This window comes from Diaphorina citri, unplaced genomic scaffold (genome assembly GCF_000475195.1).
Source record: "Diaphorina citri unplaced genomic scaffold, Diaci psyllid genome assembly version 1.1 scaffold199, whole genome shotgun sequence".
Classification (NCBI taxonomy): Eukaryota; Metazoa; Arthropoda; class Insecta; order Hemiptera; family Psyllidae; genus Diaphorina; species Diaphorina citri.
This window is the reverse complement of record NW_007377636.1, coordinates 137,209-162,522: the sequence shown is the minus strand read 5'-3', so window position 1 is coordinate 162,522 and position 25,314 is coordinate 137,209. Positions and strand designations below refer to the sequence as shown.

Below are 25,314 nucleotides of genomic sequence, written 5' to 3'. Positions count from 1 at the left end.
CCCTAACTTTTACAATATCTCTAACCGTTTTGTCGCTATAGCTGAAAACCACCAAAATCGGTCGAAATCTGTCCAAAACTCACTTGAGATCGAAACTGGGGATATCGTTTTGTAAGGTGGTAACAAAATAAAATCATTCCAAGTTTCATTTTGTTGTTCTTGAAATGGAGTTCATTACCTATTTACTCAATCTTGAGATTCTTGAGTAGGTACCTATACATATTGTGAAATGGAGTTCATTACCTATTTACTCAATCTTGAGATTCTTGAGTAGGTACCTATACATATAACAATTATGTACCCATATGCTTCTAATGAGAAAACTTGGATTGCCAAGATCACTCGTTTATTGAGTGGTAAGATTTTTAAACTGAAAGAAAAACTGTAACGTGTTTATGACCTACCAAATTTGTGACATTCTCTGACATAAGGAAAAAGAAAAGGGAGAGGAGATGGAAATACATTTAAATGATTGTAGGTATGGGTACACATTCAAGAAAAGAGTTGTTTTTCAACCCAAGCTGGTGCTGTCTCAATTGAACAAGAAGTATACGAGCAAAAGTACACAGGAAGAGAGTTTTCCATTAACAATATTGAAATATGACTAGAAGTATGCGGAGGAGAAAATCTTATCCTAATGAGAAATGAAATGACTTACCTAGCACAAAAAAATGAAAGATTTTTCCTTCATATTTTGTTATGAAAAGATTATTTTTTTCATACACTTTGTTTTCACCGGGGAAAATGGTTGACACAGGTTGTAAAAGAAAAGTTTAAGTTCGCTATCCGTTACTCATCATTAGTGAAAGCAAATCGATACAGTGTCATATCACCAGTACCGCTAGCAGTAAATCAAGCAAATCTATATAAGATGAAAATGTACTGTGACATGTCAAAATACAATGAGTGAAAGCAAATCGATACAGTGTCATATCACCAGTACCGCTAGCAGTAAATCAAGCAAATCTATATAAGATGAAAATGTACTGTAACATGTCAAGAAAATACAAGAAAACATCTCCACTAGCCTCAGACAATTTAGGTGGAAGGAATTATTAATAAACTTCAAGTCTTACTCTGTTTGAAAACGACTCCACTAGCCTCAGACAATTTAGGTGGAAGGAATTATTTATAAACTTGAAGTCTTACTCTGTTTGAAAACGACAACTTTCCAGCCATACCTACAAAGCCTCAAAGAATTCCCTGACAGACATGAAATGCAGACAAAAGGCTACACATTTATCATTTAGTTATAGTTAAAGTGGAATGCATTTTCAATTTGATATTTGAGATCAAATGTTGGGGCTAATCACCAAGATAGCATGAACGTTTCCTTGAGATCTATCAACCCTTTGTTGGATAAAATCGTATCTGTGCAGATAAACAGAATCAGAAAGCCTGGATCCAGGTAATAACTAAAATTCTAGGGATGGCCTCAATGTTGTGTCGTGTGCCATCACCATACTTTGCACACGTCAGTGTGTGCTCATCAGAAATGAAGGTAATTTACTTGGGAGAACGTGCTAGACAGGGTAGCTCGAAAGTTTGTAAGGTACCCGATGTTTCATCTCTGTGTGTATTACATTTGTTAATTTGGATAGTTTTATCTCGAGATTGGAGTATAGTATAGGAAAAAAAATGTGGGTGAGTAGGTATGTTTCGTAGTTTTTCGTTGATATGTATCATTCCGCTGTGGATGTCGCAAAGGCCTTTAAAACATTCAGCGAACTTTCGGAAAAAATACCTAATGACTGGTAATGTGATAATTAATATCTGAAAAGACTTTGAACTACCAATCAGGATTTTTCCTTGACAAAAAAGTTCCCCAAAAAATCTTAGTTTTTCGTTGATATGTATCATTCCGCTGTGGATGTCGCAAAGGCCTTTAAAACATTCAGCGAACTTTCGGAAAAAATACCTAATGCCTGGTAATGTGGTAAATAATATCTGAAAAGACTTTAAACTACCAATCGGGATTTTTCCTTGACAAAAAATTTCCCCCAAAAATCCAATGTGGGTGAGTAGGTATGTTTCGTAGTTTTTCGTTGATATGTATCATTCCGCTGTGGATGTCGCAAAGGCCTTTAAAACATTCAGCAAACTTTCGGAAAAAATACCTAATGCCTGGTAATGTGGTAATTAATAGATATCTGAATAATTAACTACCAATCAGGATTTTTCCTTGACAAAAAAGTTCCCCAAAAAATATCAATTTCTAGAAGACCCGTCAAATCACTAGTGAGAAATTTCCTGCAGTGTATACACGGGTATTAGATTTTTTAAGCATGTCAGAGAATTGCATTTTTAATGAGATAAGGAAAGGTAAAGGGACACAGTAGAAAAAAAAGTAAACAAGGTTATTTTCAAGAATGAGTGTTGTTGCATTTTTAATGAGATAAGGAAAGGTAAAGGGACACAGTAGAAGAAAAAAAGTAAACAAGGTTATTTTCAAGAATGAGTGTTACGGTGCTTGCTTTCAGCTAGATAATTAGCTGAGGATGGAAAAACACCAACAGATAGGATGAATCATGACGTGAATGAAAATTAGAGCAGATAGAAAATAGCCAAAATACATGGAGAAATAAACAAACACGGAACACTAGCACGACGCCCTAGCAACAAACAAAGACTGTTGCCATAGCAACACTAAATCTTATAAATGAAAAGTTCGAAAAAAAGTCGACTTTTAAAACATGTAAAAAACAGGTGAAAACATCACATATGAAAGAATCTGACTTCACAGGATTAAAGAGGATGTTTGAAAATGTCACACTAAATCTTATAAATGAAAAGTTCGAAAAAAAGTCGACTTTTAAAACATGTAAAAAACAGGTGAAAACATCACATATGAAAGAATTTGACTTCACAGGATTAAAGAGGATGTTTGAAAATGTTACTATGCAAAAGTTTGTAATTTTCTGATCACTCTAACTATCAAAAAACTTAGAAAGAAAAAAGCACAAACTGAGCGTGACTACACGCAAAATTTTCCAGAGAGGAATCCTTTTCTGATCACTCTAACTATCAAAAAACTTAGAAAGAAAAAAGCACAAACTGAGCGTGACTACACGCAAAATTTTCCAGAGAGGAATGCCTGCAGTGCAATTTGTAGACCCTGTAATGTGTTTTGTCAGTGGTTCTGAAGAGAAGGTACGGGGGTGGTCAGCTGTTTCTACAGCTTTAATAGTTTTCACCAACGCAGAATACTTCAACCCTTACTACTTTACATCCAACTTGGTTTCTACAACAGCAGATGTTTGTGTCCATCAAAAATTTGTACGAAAACTACCCTTTCTTTAGCACATTCATAATTTTCTGACGGTCTTTGACCCTCCAACTTTATCCCAACTCTTTCTTATTCGAAAAGAAATGTTCAGATCAGCTGGAGTTTAGATAAGGATTGGGAATTATTCGAGGGGTTGAAGGGCAAAAGGGTAAAATGCACGGGGACCCAGATTTGTGAAATTTGTTTTGGAAAAAAGATGTTTTTGCAAATCAAAACCTATTGTAAACATACAGTAGGCTTAATGCGGAAATTTGAACTACTTATTCCTACTCACCTTTTTAGGTGCGGAAACGAAGAAAATACTCGACACTTTCAGAAAACTTACCAGTTTTATGTCACAACCAAGATCTTTATTGAGCAAAAGATTTATAATTTTTTGCCAAGCTTGTATGATTTTTCATTTAGATGTTTTTGCAAATCAAAACCTATTGTAAACATACAGTAGGCTTAATGCGGAAATTTGAACTACTTATTCCTACTCACCTTTTTAGCTACGGAAACGAAGAAAATACTCGACACTTTCAGAAAACTTACCAGCTTTATGTCACAACCAAGATCTTTATTGAGCAAAAGATTTATAATTTTATGCCAAGCTTGTATGATTTTTCATTACTTGGTCATCTTCTTCAGCTGGCAATATTCTTCAACCCAAAAAATACCACTTCGTGGCATAAAAAAGACCCCGCCAAGTCTTTCCTCCCAAAATAAATCAAGTGCCCACAAAAAATAAACGAAAATCCACCCCACCCCAAAAAAGATTAGAAATAAATTTTGTACCCCGCCTTTTATTCAGACTTAATAGAATAGCACGCGACAAGGAGTCTCATCAAAACATAAAACAAGTCATATAGTCATAACAATTCACTCAACCAAGTAATGAGTATCTTCCTAGAGGATAGGTTCCTGTCAATAATTAGTCCGGTCCCAGTTCCTCAATTGTTTGCTAGGCCAGTCTTGAATAAACAAACAATTAGAATGAATGGGCTCCTGTATTGCTCAATTAAGTCACTTTGTTGGTGAAAGAACAGCTTCATTTGCATTTCATGTGATTGTGAAAGATTGTGTCCTCAATTCTACAAGACGTGAGATTTCTAGCTCTGGAGACGAAATGATTAAAGCACAAAGAATCTTGGAGACAGCCTTTCGTGAATTGGATGCTATAAAATCTATTGCATTCATAGATAGAATGTTTGGTCTATGAACTTTATTCCTCAAAAGTTGAAGCCTGTACAGCGGTATAGTCTACGAAAGGAAACAGTAATGTAATGTACCTATTATTGACATAATAAGCTTTCTTACGAAACAATCTGGAAACATCCTGATGCCATTTAGTTTTTCCCCGGAATTCGACTCTCTCATCAGCTTTCACCTGAAGCGTGAAACTTAGATCACGTGTCAGATGATACGAGAGTCAAAAGTATGTTCAGAAATATTTCAAGATAAGAACTTATTGTTTTAACAGCAAAATATGATACTGTCACTACCCAATCACCACCCAAATATGGGTACCTAGTGACAGAATGGGGACAGCTTCTTTTTGGTTTTTGTATATCTTTTAACTATAACATGGGAAAACTCATTATGTGTAGGTTGTAAATTATCATTATTTTTTTGCTTCAATAGAATCAATTTTATCACTTTTAATATTTCCCCATTTCGTATCATTCAATTTCTCAAGAAAATCATTTTTTAAAAGCCTTTGTGCTGTTCTGTTTTTGTTTTAATTATTTTAAAAATCCTTTTTCGTGTTTACCCCGGTACCTTCTTCATTTGTAGATATAACATGTAGTGGTGGATCTTTCCGGACAAAATCTTTTCCCCAACTTGGTTTAGGTTTTCTCCAAAATGGCCGTAGAAAATATATAAAAAGGTCTCTTTGGTAAATTTCGTCTGTTAGATGTGTACCCCTATTGCACCAATTTTGGCACAAAGGTAGGTGCACTAAATTTCGCTGAAACATTGTTTTCTTTCATTCAAATCTTTGGTATTTTTTTGACCCACAACTGTTCATTTTCTTAAAAAGCGAAAGTTTTGTGCCACGCTGCCGTCTGTAGGTACTCTGCAAATCTTTGGTAAATTTCGTCTATTAGATGTGTACCCCTATTGCACCAATTTTGGCACAAGGTAGGTGCACTAAATTTCGCTGAAACATTGTTTTCTTTCATTCAAATCTTTGGTATTTTTTTACCCACAAATGTTCATTTTCCTAAAAAGCGAAAGTTTTGTGCCACGCTGCCGTCTGTAGGTACTCTGCAAATTTTATTTACATTCATTATTCAATGTATCCTCAAAGCTTTCTCCATTGCATCTTGCATTGCTAGATCCAGCAATCAAATATATTAAACATATTTACTTTTTGCAATGTACTCCCTCGGATTTGCTTATCTATTTATGTTGTTGTATTTCCTTTGTATTTCATTTTCAGTTTATCTTTCCATTGTTTTTTATTTATTTATTTTTTTAGCATATTCTTCTTTTTGAAGTACTGTACCTTCTACTCTTTTTCCCTCCTATCTGTGATTTTGCATCGAAGAAACAGTTTCATTTTTCTACTACCTAGGTCTGCAAAACTTGAAATAATGAAATAAGAGCTAAGCCCTACCGCGCCGGAGAAAAAAAGGAGTGTGAAAAGTATCAGCTTGTCCATGAGAAAAACATAAAGCCTCTGCAAATTTTATTTACATTCATTATTCAATGTATCCTCAAAGCTTTCTCCATTGCATCTTGCATTGCTAGATCCAGCAATCAAATATATTAAACATATTTACTTTTTGCAATGTACTCCCTCGGATTTGCTTATCTATTTATGTTGTTGTATTTCCTTTGTATTTCATTTTCAGTTTATCTTTCCATTGTTTTTTATTTATTTTTTTAGCATATTCTTCTTTTTGAAGTACTGTACCTTCTACTCTTTTCCCCCCCCCTATCTGTGATTTTGCATCGAAGAAACAGTTTCATTTTTCTACTACCTAGGTCTGCAAAACTTGAAATAATGAAATAAGAGCTAAGCGCTACCGCGCCGGAGAAAAAAGGAGTGTGAAAAGTATCAGCTTGTCCATGAGAAAAACATAAAGTATCGAGGTTGAACTTTCATTCATCTGATATCCAGTTTGAGTAAAAGCCATAAAATCAGACTAGAAAAACATCTCACAAATTCTCAATAAAAAGACAAAAATTGAAAGAAGAAAAAAGTGAGGATAAACAATTTAAGAAAACCTAATAATAATAAAAATGTTAAAATATTTTGAGGGGGAGATATAATCTGAAACCCTCGTGAAGTTTTAAGATTTGTTTCTTGGTAGACCTGTTGCGTTTCCTTAACCACCCTCATCCCACATCCCCCTTCCTACTTCTTAATGTTTCTTTTTGACTTCTTCTTCCCTTTTTAGTGACTTAAATTTCACCCCTATTTAACTTACAAACTTCCTTTAGATTTTATCAAACTTTTTTCTCCTTATATTTTTTCTTTTCTATTAGCACACCTTTTTTTCACTTCTTAATAGTCGGCTGTTGTTTTGAACACAACTGGTCCCTTTTTAGAGGTTTTGTTTTAAGAGTTTGAATTTAATAGGTTCGGTTAAGGTTTTGAAATTAATATGTTTAAGGGATTAATAGAGTTAGTTCTGGATGTCGGCACTGAGGACTTTTTTTTCCTAACAGAAATTAATATGGGATATTGAAGGGACTATTTTCAGGCATAGTTATGATAAAAGCTAAAATATTTGTTGAAACAAAAAACTCGACAAAAATACTCTTATATCTTTATTCAAGAAATGAGCCAAAAGCAGGGCAACTTTCCCTGAGGAAAATTCGGATCAAATTTAGGTCAAGAGTGCCAAGACCTCTACAAATCTACATGATAGATAAACTACCTACAACAAGTAGTTAATGAGTAAAACTTTATGTTAGGTGTGAAATACCTGAAATTGTAGGTACATATTGGACAAATATAAAAATCTAAAAAAAATAATAAGTAAGACCTCATTCATCAGAACTAATGTTTGTTTTGAGGGAGGAACGTCTGAGTGAAATGAACACTGAGGAAAAAGGAGTGGATAAGAAAAGAGAGGAGAATGTTCTTTAAATGATATAAATTCTGTACAGAAATTAAAGAAAAGGGTGAAAAAATGCACGAACAAGACAAAAGTGTAATACACAGTGCGTAAAATACGACAAAAATGATACGAAATGGGGAAATATTAAAAGTGATAAAATTAATTCTATTGAAGCAAAAAATAATGATAATTTACAACCTACACATAATGAGTTTTCCCACGTCATAGTTAAAAGATATACAAAAACCAAAAAGAAGCTGTCCCAATTCTGTCACTAGGTACCCATATTTGGGTGGTGATTGGGTAGTGACAGTATCATATTTTGCTGTTAAAACAATAAGTTCTTATCTTGAACCTGTCATATTTTTTGCAAGATTAGAAAATCCAATCGACAAGTAAAAGATAAAACTGACAGAAATTCTGAGAATAGTTCTGTTTATCTGCACAGATAAGATTTTATCCAACAAAGGGTTGATAGATCTCAAGGAAACGTTCATGCTATCTTGGTGATTAGCCCCCAACATTTGATCTCAAATATCAATTAACGACTAATCGTTTTCTCGGTATGATAGCTTATGAATTTTATGACGTGCTGGAACTAAATGGATTCCTTCTTGATTCCGGGTATTCATATCTCTGAACATACTTTTGACTTTTTGACTCTCGTATCATCTGACACGTGATCTAAGTTTCACGCTTCAGGTGAAAGCTGATGAGAGAGTCGAATTCCTGGGAAAAACTAAATGGCATCAGGATGTTTCCAGATTGTTTCGTAAGAAAGCTTATTATGTCAATAATAGGTACATTACATTGCTGTTTCCTTTCGTAGACTATACCGCTGTACAGGCTTCAACTTTTGAGGAATAAAGTTCATACATTATCATGACAAGCCCCCATATTAGTGGTAATACATCTGATAGTCTAATTATCCAATGGAATATCAATGGAATTATTTCTCATACGGGAGAGCTTCAGATTCTTACTAAAGAATTTAATCCTTTTGTGCTTTGCCTTCAAGAGACACATTTAAAAGTTCATAGACCAAACATTTTATCTATGAATGCAATAGATTTTAAAGCATTCAATTCACGAAAGGCTGTCTCCAAGATTCTTTGTGTGCTTTAATCATTTCGTCTCCAGAGCTAGAAATCTCACGTCTTGTAGAATTGAGGACACAATCTTTCACAATCACATGAAATGCAAATGAAGCTGTTCTTTCACCAACAAAGTGACTTAATTGAGCAATACAGGAGCCCATTCATTCAAATTGTTTGTTTATTCAAGACTGGCCTAGCAAACAATTGAGGAATTGTAGAATTGAGGACACAATCTTTCACAATCACATGAAATGCAAATGAAGCTGTTCTTTCACCAACAAAGTGACTTAATTGAGCAATGCAGGAGCCCATTCATTCTAATTGTTTGTTTATTCAAGACTGGCCTAGCAAACAATTGAGGAGCTGGGACCGGACTAATTATTGACAGGAACCTATCCTCTAGGAAGATACTCATTACTTGGTTGAGTGAATTGTTATGACTATATGACTTGTTTTATGTTTTGATGAGACTCCTTGTCGCGTGCTATTCTATTAAGTGTAGCGAGCTCCTCAGTTCCGGCTTCTTCTATTGTATGTCCATTAGGGCTATTGTCGTTGTACTGTAATTTAATGTTCAGACTGCCAATATTGACGTGATCAAAAGCTCTGTCTGAGGCATGCAAAAATGGGAAAGGGCATTTTCTATTTTGTTGTTAAGAGACAACTTCACCTTAGAAAAACTGGCTCCTTTTACAGTACTGAAATACCAATCTCTGTGGGAGATTTTTTTAGAAAAGATTCGTATCCATCTTATAATATTCTGAAGAAGTGCTTGGTTTCATGATTCGACAAGAAGAACACTGTTTTGTTCACTTATTGTTATTCTTTAATATCAACAAGGGATTAACAAAAGTTTGTTCTAAAGTAGACTGGTGCGTCAGCAGTCTTCTTATTACCTTCTGGAAACTTCTTTTGTCCTTTGCGAAAGTTGTTATTAAAAATCATATTTTCATGTAAAAAAATCTGAAGATTTTTCTCTGATAATGAAAGATGTTTGTAATTAAATACTTAATATTCTTTTTGTTTCTTAACTTTTTTCTTTGTGTTCTTTTTTCATAATGTTGTCTTCTTGCACTAAGCACTTTTTTTGGAAAAAATCTGAAGATTTTTCTCTGATAATGAAAGATGTTTGTAATTAAATACTTAATATTCTTTTTGTTTCTTAACTTTTTTCTTTGTATTCTTTTTTCATAATGTTGTCTTCTTGCACTAAGCACTTTTTTTTGGAAAAAAAGAGATCTTCACTTGATGTAAACTTTGGCTTTTGTTTTACAGAGAAATATGATATACCCATTTGTTTTTGTATTTTTCTTTTCTTTTTCGTCCTAAATTCCACTTTAATTAAACTTTGAAAAAAGTTTCCAGTGATTTTTCTTCTTCACGTTCTCTGCTAAAAAGAATTTGGAGAATAGATTTATTGCTAAAGAAAAGATGACGGAGAACCCTGAGCTCAAGGTATTCATAACAAATATGTACCCTGAGAAACCAAATTAGATATCAAGAAAACTAGTTTCAGCAAAAAGAAATTAAAAGTTATTTCTCTATGCATTAATGCAGAGATAGGCACCATATTTTGTAATTAAATACTTAATATTCTTTTTGTTTCTTAACTTTTTTCTTTGTGTTCTTTTTTCATAATGTTGTCTTCTTGCACTAAGCATTTCTTTTTTTGGAAAAAAGAGATCTTCACTTGATGTAAACTTTGGCTTTTGTTTTACAGAGAAATATGATATACCTACCTATTTGTTTTTGTATTTTTCTTTTCTTTTTCGTCCTAAATTCCACTTTAATTAAACTTTGAAAAAAGTTTCCAGTGATTTTTCTTCTTCACGTTCTCTGCTAAAAAGAATTTGGAGAATAGATTTATTGCTAAAGAAAAGATGACCGAGAACCCTGAGTTCAAGGTATTCATAACAAATATGTACTCTGAGAAACCAAATTAGATATCAAGAAAACTAGTTTCAGCAAAAAGTTGTTTCTCTATGCATTAATAGGCACCATAACGGAAACGTCAGATGGCCCTAATAGGACACCTTGTGGCTCACCTAACACCTCACATGCCGGCATAAGATCTATGACTTGACATTTATATTTTGAATCAAGAAACAAAACTACTCCAGGCAGAGAATCAGGGGCGGAATAGGTGGTATGTTTCAACAGGAAAAGAAACCCAGGACACCTTGTGGCTCACCTAACACCTCACATGCCGGCATAAGATCTATGACTTGACATTTATATTTTGAATCAAGAAACAAAACTATTAAACAACTCCAGTCAGAGAATCAGGGGCGGAATAGGTGGTATGTTTCAACAGGAAAAGAAACCGAAATGTTGAGGTGTTGACCCCTTTATTTGATACTCTGAATTCAAAGCCTGCAACATTCTCCCATTCGACACACAGCACATATGGTTTTGGTGAAGCCGAGAACTCTAATTCAAGATTGTAAAAATTAAAAAGAAAAAGTGTTAAGTCATAACTTACAAATTAGACCCCCGCCCCGCTTAGCAATAATACAAATATGCGGTCTATCCTTTAATTTATTATTTGTAAAACTGCTCACCTATTAAGAACAAGAAACGTCGGAAATGAACCTACAAACATCAGGAACAGTATTCATGATAGAAATACAGTAGTATTATTTTCTAGCTTTCTACATTTTTCTGCTTAAGAACCTTTATGGCAAATTGAAGTTTCATTATGATCATACCAAAATGAATGACAGAAAAAACAAAGGGCAAAAGTTTTGGTACCTCATATATTTCATGCAAAGGAAGAAGATCTTATGAAAATCCTTTGTTATGTTTGTTGCTTCGAGTATGCAAAGGAAAAAAGGAAAGCTTCACCCTTTTTCTCCTCTTCATCCTTTTCTTGGTGTTGCTCAACCCTTCAGAAAAAAAAAAAAAAAAAAAAAAAAAAAAAAAAAAACAAAGGGCAAAAGTTTTGGCACCTCATATATTTCATGCAAAGGAAGAAGATCTTATGAAAATCCTTTGTTATGTTTGTTGCTTCTAGTATGCAAAGGAAAAAGGAAAGCTTCATCCTTTTTCTCCTCTTCATCCCTTTCTTAGTGTTGCTTTAAACAATTACACCTTTGTACCTTTTCTTTGAGAAGTTTGTTTTTGACTCATCATATAAATCCACGGAGGAAAAGGAGTTTCACGCAAAACCATAAGTAATGTTAGTGTGTTCAAAGTGTAAAATTAAAGCCCAGTAAGGGTATATTGAGACATTTTTGTAGTGCTCTTTATATTTTATATCTATAATTTGGTCGATACAATTACAAACTTACACCCGTAAATGCATTGTCTCTTTATGCTATTGATAGACAAATTAGTGGGTCAATTTCTTTCTCAGATCTTTAAGTAATGTTAGTGTGTTCAAAGTGTAAAATTAAAGCCCAGTAAGGGTATATTGAGACATTTTTGTAGTGCTCTTTATATTTTATATATCTATAATTTGGTCGATACAATTACAAACTTACACCCGTAAATGCATTGTCTCTTTATGCTATTGAAAGACAAATAAGTGGGTCAATTTCTTTCTCAGATCTTAATTAAATAGTGAACCCTGAATTAAGTATAATTAAAAACTCTGGTTTTCAGGAAAGTATAAAATCTTTTAAGAGGGGGGTTAAACCCAATTGCTTTGGTCATTAGGGTAAAACATCAGGTTACCCTTGTTGTTCAATATGTTTTCTTGTTATCATACTGGTTTTCAGGAAAGTATAAAATCTTTTAAGAGGGGGGTTAAACCCAATTGCTTTGGTCATTAGGGTAAAACATCAGGTTACCCTTGGGTTTTCAGGAAAGTATAAAATCTTTTAAGAGGGGGGTTAAACCCAATTGCTTTGGTCATTAGGGTAAAACATCAGGTTACCCTTGTTTCAATATGTTTTCTTGTTATCATTAAGCTAATGTGAACCTCATGTTGTCAGGCCTATGGTAGCCCCATAAATTATTTATTCGCTCATCTTTTTTCCTTTGCTGTCTAATTTGCCATGATATAATCCCCAGTCTTTTATGACCCCAAGTTTACACCATTCTAGTTGTGTGGAAGTTCACCCCCTCTCCCTACCTTTGCATGAAAACATGCAAAACTTACATAAAAACTATTTATCGTATCTTTCAGTTATGTCTGTAAGCAATTATGTGCTAATGTAGAAATGTAAGACGGATTATATTAGAAGATAGTAAATTCCCTTTGGTTTTATGGAATGTATCATGCTCATTTCATAGGTTATTCTGTAAATGTGTACATATACTATGGCTACAAGTACTTATCAAAGGAATCTTACCCTATAGTGAACTAGTAAACAAAACTCTTTTATAAGTGTACAAAGCAAGATAATTCTGCCAATGCTATTCACATAGAACATACCTCCATTCAAACGTATGTAAACTTTAAGGTTTCTTAACGTCATCCCTACTGAACAACATGTAGGATAAGAAAACATGCAAAACTTACATAAAAACTATTTATCGTATCTTTCAGTTATGTCTGTAAGCAATTATGTGCTAATGTAGAAATGTAAGATGGATTATATTAGAAGATAGTAAATTCCCTTTGGTTTTATGGAATGTATCATGCTCATTTCATAGGTTATTCTGTAAATGTGTACATATACTATGGCTACAAGTACTTATCAAAGGAATCTTACCCTATAGTGAACTAGTAAACAAAACTCTTTTATAAGTGTACAAAGCAAGATAATTCTGCCAATGCTATTCACATAGAACATACCTCCATTCAAACGTATGTAAACTTTAAGGTTTCTTAACGTCATCCCTACTGTAAATGTAGGATATGACTTGTACACAACAACCTTACCGGCACTGTAAGTTTTTGTCCTTTTCCTTCCTATGGAAGAAATATAACACCCCTACTCCTCTCTTTCTCCCCCCGGAAACAAAGTAAAGTTTTCTAAGGGCTTGTGGACCCTGGAAACACATCTTTGCCCGGATATGAATTCTAGCAGTGTGACATGCACTGACGAACATACTTCCTTCTGTGGAGCCTTACCTGTGGAAATGTAATAGGAGGGGAGATTAGAATGATTGTTGCTCGGTCATTTTTCTAATTAATTATATGTATATGCTTGTACACAACAACCTTACCGGCACTGTAAGTTTTTGTCCTTTTCCTTCCTATGGAAGAAATATAACACCCCTACTCCTCTCTTTCTCCCCCCGGAAACAAAGTAAAGTTTTCTAAGGGCTTGTGGACCCTGGAAACACATCTTTGCCCGGATATGAATTCTAGCAGTGTGACATGCACTGACGAACATACTTCCTTCTGTGGAGCCTTACCTGTGGAAATGTAATAGGAGGGGAGATTAGAATGATTGTTGCTCGGTCATTTTTCTAATTAGTTATATACGTGCATAGTCATACACATAAAGTTCCACAGGTTTCTAATAGGAACTATTATTTCCTATTGATCCGTACTTGGTACGAACATTTCAGTTTTGTGGATAACTTTGTGAGCAATAATTGTTCTGATGAAACAAAAGACATCTGAAAAACGTTTTAAATAAATAGGTGAGATACGTACATAATTATTCCCTAAAGATTTTTTTTTCTCATGAATCTGACAAATCTTCGACCATTTTATACTGCGAGGGCAAGTGAAAGAAGTTTTATAGTCCTATGCGGACACTACAAAACAAGGTTTAGGCTACTTTTAAACATTATTACATACTTTATCTTTAATAAAATCAAAATTTAATATATAACTTTGTGAGCAATAATTGTTCTGATGAAACAAAAGACATCTGAAAAACGTTTTAAATAAATAGGTGAGATACTTACATAATTATTCCCTAAAGATTTTTTTCTCATGAATCTGACAAATCTTCGACCATTTTATACTGCAAGGGCAAGTGAAAGAACTTTTATAGTCCTATGCGGACACTACAAAACCATATTTGGGCTACTTTTAAACATTACGACATATTCTATACTTTATCTTCAGTACAATCAAATGCCATTCTTTGTTTTTGTCTGATTCCAGGTAAGATTCCCATTTGTGGTGAACTGTAAGTCCCACTCACTATGTCTCTGTCCGTAATCACACCTTTGGAGCCTCACCACAACTTGTAAGTGTCACCATTATGCACACAATGTTAGTAAATGGTGATGGAAGTCCTCCTTTTTACTTCGTTTTACTTAAGGATCGCTGTTGTTATGAAAGTATTGAATCAGCTGTTCAGTAGCATAGACTAAAGATGGAAGAGTGTCTATTACCGCGTTTAGATTCAAATTTCTTCTGACCGACTCGTGGACCGACGTGGACCGACGCGGTAATAGACACTCTTCCATCTTTAGTCTATGCTACTGAACAGCTGATTCAAGATCACAATGCACGCCCAACACCTACGCAAACAACAACAAACCAACCTCAGTCATCTTGAAAAAGCCTACGAGTGAGGCGAAACTCGAGTCGGTGTAAAGAATAATCCCCAACTAAGAACCCTAGTCAAATAGAAAATAAGGTAAGCCATTATCTAATTTGGGTGTCTAATATGAATCTAATTAATAATAATTCGCAGTTATGGTTTATCTTCTCTATTTGTTAATCTTGAGCTGTTCCAATTCGTTTTAAGGAATTTAAGGTATTGGAGTCTGAGACAATGTGATGTACGGGTTTCGATTTGTCCGGTTTCGTATTTTTAGAACGACTTGTCAATCTAGATTTTGAACGTTCAATTTTTGCAGACATTTCCTTCTATGAAGCCCTTTTTCAATTAATGTGATGTATAAAAGCTAAAGTTGGTGTCAAATACTTCTACACTTTCCAGGACTATCAATGATCATAGGACACTACTGAACCATTCTTTGACCTTTCTCCCTTAAGAATAGAAGGAAAACACCTTTCAAATTCAAATTGGATCGAAGACAAATTCAATGCAGGGGTACCTATTTAATGCACATATTGTTATCACGTCGGAGAGTACTTGTTTGTTATTAATTTTTCAACTTACTTTAAACCTCATTCATTTCTGTTCTGTGCTTTAGTGTAAATGCAGGGGGCAAGGTGTGAGGTTATTCATAAAATTTATTGGTCATCGTGTTTGTAAACAGAAGACCGAAATTTGTTAACAACCAAAATCTTTCAATGAAACAATTCTTTGAACATTTCAATTCGAGATAGAGAGACACAAAGGATCTCTGAAAATCTGTCGAAACTGTTCAAAGAAACACAACATATTGAGGTGTCATTAGTCTTGGTTCATTTTGCAAGATTGGTGTTACCAAGGATTTTCATGTTGGGTTTTCATGATTTTCACATCTTCTTTGGCGACAATTTTGTCTCGTCTCGTCCATATCATTTTATGAGACAGTTATAATTTTTCCAGTCACAATTATACACATCTGTTGCTTACATTCACTTCCATACCCATAGCCCTCACTCCAATCTCCAAACTAAGTACAAGTCTTGTTTACCAACATTTCAGCCCCCCTCTAATTCCTAACGAACGAGAGATAGTTAACAGTAAGTACTATTTATACTTACCAGCGTATATCTCTTATTTACCTATCTCTCATTCTCTCACGATGCTGTGTATTGAAAATTCTCACTCCTTACTTAGTCCTACTTAATTTCACTCCGGAATCACTCTTATGGAACCAAAAACATCTGTGGAAACGTATTTTTTCTCGGTTTTCTTTGTCTGGCTGGTAGTTTCCAGATCCGAAAACCGTTTTTTATCAGCATTATTTTCTCCCACCCCACGTTAATAAGGAATACCATATTGTTGATCTATGTTTGTCTATATCTCGTTAAACTTTGTTGGCTTTTACATCATCTGTTGACTCTGTTATGTTAATTCTATCTTAATAACTCATTGACTGGGACAAATTTAGCAGGTTTTGTAGTTATAGTGGCATCATATGAACAGTGAAATATAGCACTTTTGTAGTAATCAAAGAATGCAACCTATACCAACATTAAGTACAAAACTTCAGAGTATGATTGTATCTTTTACATTCTACATAACTATGCAAAGTAGAAACGTACATACCTATTTCCTCTATCAAAGATGAAAGAAAGATGTTCGTATATCTCGTTAAACTTTGTTGGCTTTTACATCATCTGTTGACTCTGTTATGTTAATTCTATCTTAATAACTCATTGACTGGGACAAAGTTAGCTTTAAGTTTTGTAGTTATAGTGGCATCATATAAACAGTAAAATACAGCACTTTTTTAGTAATCGAAGAAAACAAGCTATACCTACATTGAGTACAAAACCTCACAGTATGATTGTGTCTTTTACATTCTACATAACTATGCCAAGTAGAAACGTACATACCTATTTCCTCTATCAAAGATGAAAGAAAGATGTTCATACCTAATATCAAGAAAAACAGTAGTGTAGCAAAGAATAAACAGAATTGGTTCTCAAAATTCTGAGATAAAAGTCTCATGCTAGCAGTATAAATGAGGTATATTCTATTCTACCATTCTAAATATTGAAGACAAGTGAGGACAAGTAAATAGGGATCCAAAATGTTATCCCACATACTGACTTGAATAATACTTACATAACACTCGGGCTTTCATATTTCCACTTCATGGATGGCCGTCCTTGAAATGAGGTAGGACACCTTGGTTGATGAGCCTTAGGGCCGTAGTACGGGAAGACATTGAGCGAGCTCTTCAGAATTACAATCAACAAAGAAAGCCATTCAAGATCCAACTAAATTTAGGATATCAACAATAAGAAAAGGGAAAAAAATCCCAATAAAAAGCGGAAGTGGAAATTAAGACATTTGATTGGTACTCTAGAAACCGAATGCAGGGGGCAAGGTGTGAGGTTGTTCATAAAATTTATTGGTCATCGTGTTTGTAAACAGAAGACCGAAATTTGTTAACAACCAAAGATTCTTTCAATGAAACAATTCTTTGAACGTTTCAATTCGAGATAGCGAGACACAAAGGATCTCTGAAAATCTGTCGAAACTGTTCAAAGAAACACAACATATTGGATGCAATAAATTTTCTATTTGATTAAATAGACTTGAAATGTAAAATACTGAAGGATCTGGTGAAATACTAAATTTAAGGATATCAACAATAAGAAAAAGGAAAAAATCCCAATAAAAAGCGGAAGTGGAAATTAAGACATTTGATTGGTACTCTTGAAACCAACAACAAAAACAACCTACAACAAATAAGTAACATTTGTATACTTGAACTAACAAACAACCACCAAGATCTTTTGAACAACAGCTACTTGAACGATATATTTTGGGGATATAAAAAATACCTACACTTCAAATCAAGCTTTGAAAATAGTGAAGAAAAGAAAAATACTGAAGAATATTGCACCAAAGAACTTGAGAATACCTTTTAATTTGAGATCAATGGGGGATTTATCTTGGGGATATAAAAAATACCTACACTTCAAATCAAGCTTTGAAAATAGTGAAGAAAAGAAAAATACTGAAGAATATTGCACCAAAGAAGTTGAGAATACCTTTTAATTTGAGATCAATGGGGGATTTATTGGAGGAAGGAGATAGACTGTCTTAAAAGGGCCAATATTATGAAGAAACAAAACATATTGATAAATTGCATCCGTTCGATTATTCTCTAGAGAGTCTAGAGTATTGATGAAATGTTTGTATTACATTATGATATTGAAAAAGATTCAGTTAGGTACTGATTTTCTCAATCTTCCAGCTTTCATAATTATTCTCTAGAGAGTCTAGAGTATTGATGAAATGTTTGTATTACATTATGATATTGAAAAAGATTCAGTTACTGATTTTCTCAATCGTCCAGCTTTTAGTTGGTAAAATACAATTTTCACGCCACAGCTTACTACGACCAACAGGGTTCAAAATTACAATAATTAATGAGAAGAGAGAACAATGTAAAGAAATCAATGCTTATTATAGGTTATAGGGAATGGTGGTAAGAAGTTAAAATTATTCTCTAGAGAGTCTAGAGTATTGATGAAATGTTTGTATTACATTATGATATTGAAAAAGATTCAGTTACTGATTTTCTCAATCTTCCAGCTTTTAGTTGGTAAAATACAATTTGCACGACACAACTTACTACGATCAACAGGGTTCAAAATTACAATAATTAATGAGAAGAGAGAACAATGCAAAGAAATCAAAGCTGATTATAGGTTTTAGAGAATGGTGGTAAGAAGTTAACGCGAACACGTGGCCAATCTAATGAAAATATGATAAGACCAGGTAATAAAGTAAGTAATAACATAGAACACGTTATACGCTGCAATATAATTATTCAAGTGAGTAGAAGAGAGGAGGTATGGAAGAAAATCGTTTCGCTTCATTATGATGGTATGAATTATGAAGTACAGGGTGTTGGAAAATAACTGAAGGCAAAATCACTTTTTGTTCCCTAGGAAAAGGAAGAGAAGGTTCAAAAATGGAAACTAATCCAAAAGCACTGACTGAGTCCTTGAATTTTGAGATTTAGATTTGAAGAACACCGATTTTATAGGAGTTTTCCTCATCCGAGCAATTTTTAGATCACCAATAAAATCTCTCCTCACTACTCAGTCCAAAGAGTGAAATCATTTCCTCAACTTCCAAACACCCTATGAGTTACAAGCAGCCCAACACATCAGAACTGACAAACAGCTGCACAGAGAGAAAAACACATTTCTAATACCGAATAATAATAATACCTACTACTGATAAATACAAGAATAGGTGTACATTATAACCCCCTTACAAAAGTTAAAGAGAAAACCCCCCTCCTAGATTATATTCTCTTGAACAATTGTTCTACTTTGGGTGAGATAGGTAAAGCTCGCCTCCACCAAGTTTCAACTATTAGTCCATTTTTTCTCCAGGGTCCTTCCTAGATTCCTAGTTGACGTGTGAAATCAAGTAGTATCTTCTTGTGCCAATACATTGGATCGATTCCAACTTTCAGCAATTAGTCCGTTGCCCTCAGAACGGACCTGGCGACCCTCGCAATCATGACAAAATGATTGTCATTAACGAAATTCTTTTCATGTGTTCCAAGGATGTTGGCAACATCCTGTGGATATCCCATGTTTGCATACACTCTCGTCTCAATCTAGTTCCTTATTTACTCCTTTTTTTCCGTACAATTTAGAGACTTATTGTTGTCTCCATTATTGTCTTTGTTACCTATTTAATGCACATATTGTTATCACGTCGGAGAGTACTTGTTTGTTATTAATTTTTCAACTTACTTTAAACCTCATTCATTTCTGTTCTGTGCTTTAGTGTAGTATCCAATGTGGACTACGTTTAAAGTGTCATGTCATTAGTCTTGGTTCATTTTGCAAGATTGGTGTTACCAAGGATTTTCATGTTGGGTTTTCATGATTTTCACATCTTCTTTGGCGACAATTTTGTCTCGTCTCGTCCATATCATTTTATGAGACAGTTATAATTTTTCCAGTCACAATTATACACATCTGTTGCTTACATTCACTTCCATAGCCCTCACTCCTATCTCCAAACTATGTACAAGTCTTGTTTACCAACATTTCAGCCCCCCTCTAATTCCTAACGAACGAGAGATAGTTAACAGTAAGTACTATTTATACTTACCAGCGTATATCTCTTATTTACCTATCTCTCATTCTCTCACGATGCTGTGTATTGAAAATTCTCACTCCTTACTTAGTCCTACTTAATTTCACTCCGGAATCACTCTTATGGAACCAAAAACATCTGTGGAAACGTATTTTTTCTCGGTTTTCTTTGTCTGGCTGGTAGTTTCCAGATCCGAAAACCGTTTTTTATCAGCATTATTTTCTCCCACCCCACGTTAATAAGGAATACCATATTGTTGATCTATGTTTGTCTATATCTCGTTAAACTTTGTTGGCTTTTACATCATCTGTTGACTCTGTTATGTTAATTCTATCTTAATAACTCATTGACTGGGACAAATTTAGCAGGTTTTGTAGTTATAGTGGCATCATATGAACAGTGAAATATAGCACTTTTGTAGTAATCAAAGAATGCAACCTATACCAACATTAAGTACAAAACTTCAGAGTATGATTGTATCTTTTACATTCTACATAACTATGCAAAGTAGAAACGTACATACCTATTTCCTCTATCAAAGATGAAAGAAAGATGTTCGTACCTAATATCAAGAAAAACAGTAGTGTAGCAAAGAATAAACAGAATTGGTTCTCAAAATTCTGAGATAAAAGTCTCATGCTAGCAGTATAAATGAGGTATATTCTATTCTACTATTCTAAATATTGAAGACAAGTAAATAGGGATCCAAAATGTTATCCCACATACTGACTTGAATAATAGGTACTTACATTTCGTGAAAATATCCATTTAGGCAGGTTAGAATCAGAACTGAAGAGAATACATACTGACTAGCTAGGTATGGGAGTCAAAGAGATTCTGTAAAAATACACTGTACGGAACTACAGCAGAAGACCAAACAATACCCATTTAAGAATAGCACCTTACAATCAAAAGAAACATTTGCACACATGTAAAAGATCATCAGAAAACGATTCTGAACAACCTTCACATCATTATCTAATATTCCAATGCGGGGGGACCTCTGAAAAGAATTATGAAAGCATAAAAAGACGTGAGATAAGGTGGTACTCTAATATTTCTAAAGAAAGCAGATCATCTCATAAATTGAGGGGATTCCTACAAAGAAAAATCACTTGCATAACCAAACAAACTTAACAAAAGACTCAGAAATCTTCTCGATAAAATTCTACGAGCCCAAGACCTCCCCCGGTACAAAAGGAAATGTAATGAATAGTACCTTACCAACAAACTACCCGTGTTCAGTGGTATCAAATAAGATTTAAGTGTTGGGTTTAAAGAACCACCCTGAGAACTAGTATTAAGATTATTAATATAAACCTAATATTATTTTTTTATACGTCTAACAGCTCTTTTAACACGATGCGTTGGTATGTTATAGGGGGAATCGTGAAACTTGTGAACAACCAATACTAGTGCGTACTAATTATGAGGGAAGAATGGAATATTTCATACCAATAAAAATACAAGAAGAGCTCTTACTTATATGTGCCATGAAGACGAAAATTTTGCAGTCCAACAAAGCATTTTCTATGAAAAGCTTCTCTCAAAAACAACATGGGTTATGAAAATTCTTATTCTCCTCCCCCACGCCGCTCCGACCCGAAGCACCCCGGACTCCAAAACTGACCTAAAACATAAACCAAGAGTATGAAATAATTTCATTTTATCGAGACAATATTTCAAGACAATATTCGAAACTCGAGTACTGGAGCATCGTATGAACCTCTCTTCCCACCCCTATAAGGAAGCGAATCAAAATATTCATTGCGGTCTTTCTTATTTCCTTTCTGTAGAAAATCTTACACCATTCACCATGACAGATGTGTTTCTTACATGATAAGGTGCTACTGTTCGCCTTACATCCTTCCTTACAAGTCCTGTGGCAAGGACGAAGCGTTTCCTTTCAATGTAAACACAACATTCCGTGATGTTTAAGTTCATGTTGGGAATTGTTGTACTCGTAATTCAATTAGTTTCAAATACATGCATATTAATTTGATTTTTAACACTTCTGTAAGTGTGGGCCTCCATTATTTCTTATTTCTGCCTTATAGGGGGATGGTCTTTCGAGACTAATAACTTGGGGATTGAGACAGCACCAGCTTGGGTTGAAAAACAACTCTTTTCTTGAATGTGTACCCATACCTACAATCATTTAAATGTATTTCCATCTCCTCTCCCTTTTCTTTTTCCTTATGTCAGAGAATGTCACAAATTTGGTAGGTCATAAACACGTTACAGTTTTTCCAAGTTTTCTCATTACAAGCATATGGGTACATAATTGTTATATGTATAGGTACCTACTCAAGAATCTCAAGATTGAGTAAATAGGTAATGAACTCCATTTCACATTTCAAGAACAACAAAATGAAACTTGGAATGATTTTATTTTGTTACCACCTTACAAAACGATATCCCCAGTTTCGATCTCAAGTGAGTTTATTTAAGAAACTGTTTTTCTTTTAAATTACCTTTCAGGCATACCTACTATCTAGACCACATGGAGTGATCGCATTTACTCTTAAATAAGGGTACTTGTTCAATTTTTAAGAGATCGTTTTCTGGAGAGATGTTTGAGAAAATGAGGTTTCTATAGTTTTCATTTACTCTTAAATAAGGGTACTTGTTCAATTTTTAAGAGATCGTTTTCTGGAGAGATGTTTGAGAAAATGAGGTTTCTATAGTTTTCTATATCGGATACAGGGTTAGATTACCTAAAATTTTATCATGAGGTTAATATCTTCACATTCTACAGTACAAGTTTCTATTTTTTCATCCCAACCCTGTACACGGGATGTGTCCCACCAAGGGGGTCTAAGTAAACTTATAAACGTAGGAAAAGAAAGTATAACATTCTAAATAGAAGTATAACATTTCTTGAGAGGTTTGCTGCTATTGTCATCACGGCTTTAGTTTTTATTAGAATCCGTTTTAACTCAAGTGCTATGTGGGTCCTTAATTGATTCATTTTCATAGCCATCTTGTGAGAGCTCACTCATTTGAATTTTTTAACGTCTTTTGTTACTAACTCCATTCAAAATCGTATACCAAATCTTTCCATAACCGACACGACCAGCTTTTGGTTCACCCAAGATCACGATATTAATGACAAAATTCTTGTCAATTTCATTCCTTTGAACACCAGGAAAGCATATTGAGACAGCACCAGCTTGGGTTGAAAAACAACTCTTTTCTTGAATGTGTACCCATACCTACAATCATTTAAATGTATTTCCATCTCTCCCTTTTCTTTTTAGTCCGTCCTTCCTTTATTATTACTAATAATAAAAGGTATAGGGGACGGTTATTAGAATCCGTTTTAACTCAAGTGCTATGTGGGTCCTTAATTGATTCATTTTCATAGCCATCTTGTGAGAGAGCACTCATTTGAATTTTGTAACGTCTTTTGTTACTAACTCCATTCAATATCGTATACCAAATCTTTCCATAACCGACACGACCAGCTTTTGGTTCACCCAAGTACACGATATTAACGACAAAAATTCTTGTCAATTTCATTCCTTTGAACACCAGGAAAGCATGTTTCTTTCAAACCTATTCGCATTCACTCTTTTAATAGTCATCTTCCCACAAGTTCTTCGTTGATGGCGACACTTAAAATCTGTCTTTCAATGAAAACCACTAATCCTAGGATTAAAAAAATTAAAACGGGTATTTGATCAATAAAAAATCACACAAGATGTCAATGAAACCACCTTGATCTCTTTTGCAAATATGGTTCCATAAAAAATGAATAGTTCATCAATAAAAGAAGAAATGCCTATCGCGTAAGGAGTACATAGTAAAGTTAGTACCCATCCATTTGTCTCACAAAATTTGCTCTCAATTTTCTGATGTTCTGTTGTGATCTTATTACACTGAAAAACGAATAGAGGACGAATTCATCAACAATTCTCAAATGCACAAAAGTCAGAGGGAGTAAAGGAAGATCAACGCAAAAATCAAAAGACAACCTGATCCGTAACCGTGTCTTTTGATATCAAAACAAGAAAAGGTATTTATTACAAGTAATCCACCCATCTTGGTGATTCTGAAAGAAATTCTAGCTCTGAAAAGAACTTGTGAATATAAAAAATACCCAAATTTGGGTGAAAAAAAAAAAGCACAGAAGTCTCACGTTCTTTGTATTGTTGAAATGTTCGACGGATTTTAAATGCATAGACGTGCCATTATCTCACAGCACGCGTCCTTATTCTTATGCTACAGTATTGTGTTCTTAACTCGTAAAAAAAGATCAGTGTGTGGGCGTGCAATATGTTGTCATTCGCAGTTTGTTTTGATTATTTACTTTGTGAGGTCTCTTTTTCTTGACATCTACCTATAACACAGATACGTGAATATGTACCTAGTTGAAAAAAAAGCAAATATTCCGAGCTAAATTTGTGCGATCAAACATGGAAGGGCCGGAGTTTCCTCACAGCTCTCCCTCGTCAGGCGACAAGAAAGAGGAAGGTACAAAATGGAAGAAAAATTTATCCGATGCAGAAAACCGCAGTTATGGTTTATCTTCTCTATTTGTTAATCTTGAGCTGTTCCAATTCGTTTTAAGGAATTTAAGGTATTGGATGTCTGAGACAATGTGATGTACGGGTTTTGATTTGTGCAGTTTCGTATTCTTAGAACGACTTGTCAATCTATGTAGATTTTAGACGTTCAATTTTTGCAGACATTTCCTTCTATGAAGCCCTTTTTCAATTAATGTAGGATTTTAAATGCATAGACGTGCCATTATCTCACAGCACGCGTCCTTATTCTTATGCTACAGTATTATGTTCTTAACTCGTAAAAAAAGATCAGTGTGTGGGCGTGCAATATGTTGTCATTCGCAGTTATGGTTTATCTTCTCTATTTGTTAATCTTGAGCTGTTCCAATTCGTTTTAAGGAATTTAAGGTATTGGATGTCTGAGACAATATGATGTACGGGTTTCGATTTGTCCAGTTTCGTATTTTTAGAACGACTTGTCAATCTAGATTTTGAACGTTCAATTTTTGCAGACATTTCCTTCTATGAAGCCCTTTTTTTCATTAATGTGATGTATAAAAGCTAAAGTTGATGTCAAATACTTCTACACTTTCCAGGACTATCAATGATCATAGGACACTACTGAACCATTCTTAGACCTTTCTCCCTTAAGAATAGAAGGAAAACACCTTTCAAATTCAAATTGGATCGAAGACAAATTCAATGCAGGGGGCAAGGTGTGAGGTTGTTCATAAAATTTATTGGTCATCGTGTTTGTAAACAGAAGACCGAAATTTGTTAACAACCAAAATCTTTCAATGAAACAATTCTTTG

General features: G+C 34.2%; 1 protein-coding gene across 1 annotated transcript in view; it reads left to right on the top strand.

Moving 5' to 3' along the window:
* The window catches only part of LOC103505849 (homeobox protein prospero), a 102,417-nt gene that overhangs the window by 31,679 nt on the left and 45,424 nt on the right, over positions 1 to 25,314 (top strand). The window contains 1 exon segment of the mRNA XM_026821073.1: positions 14,449 to 14,533. Coding sequence (XP_026676874.1) covers positions 14,490 to 14,533 — 44 coding nt within the window. The 5' untranslated portion in view covers positions 14,449 to 14,489.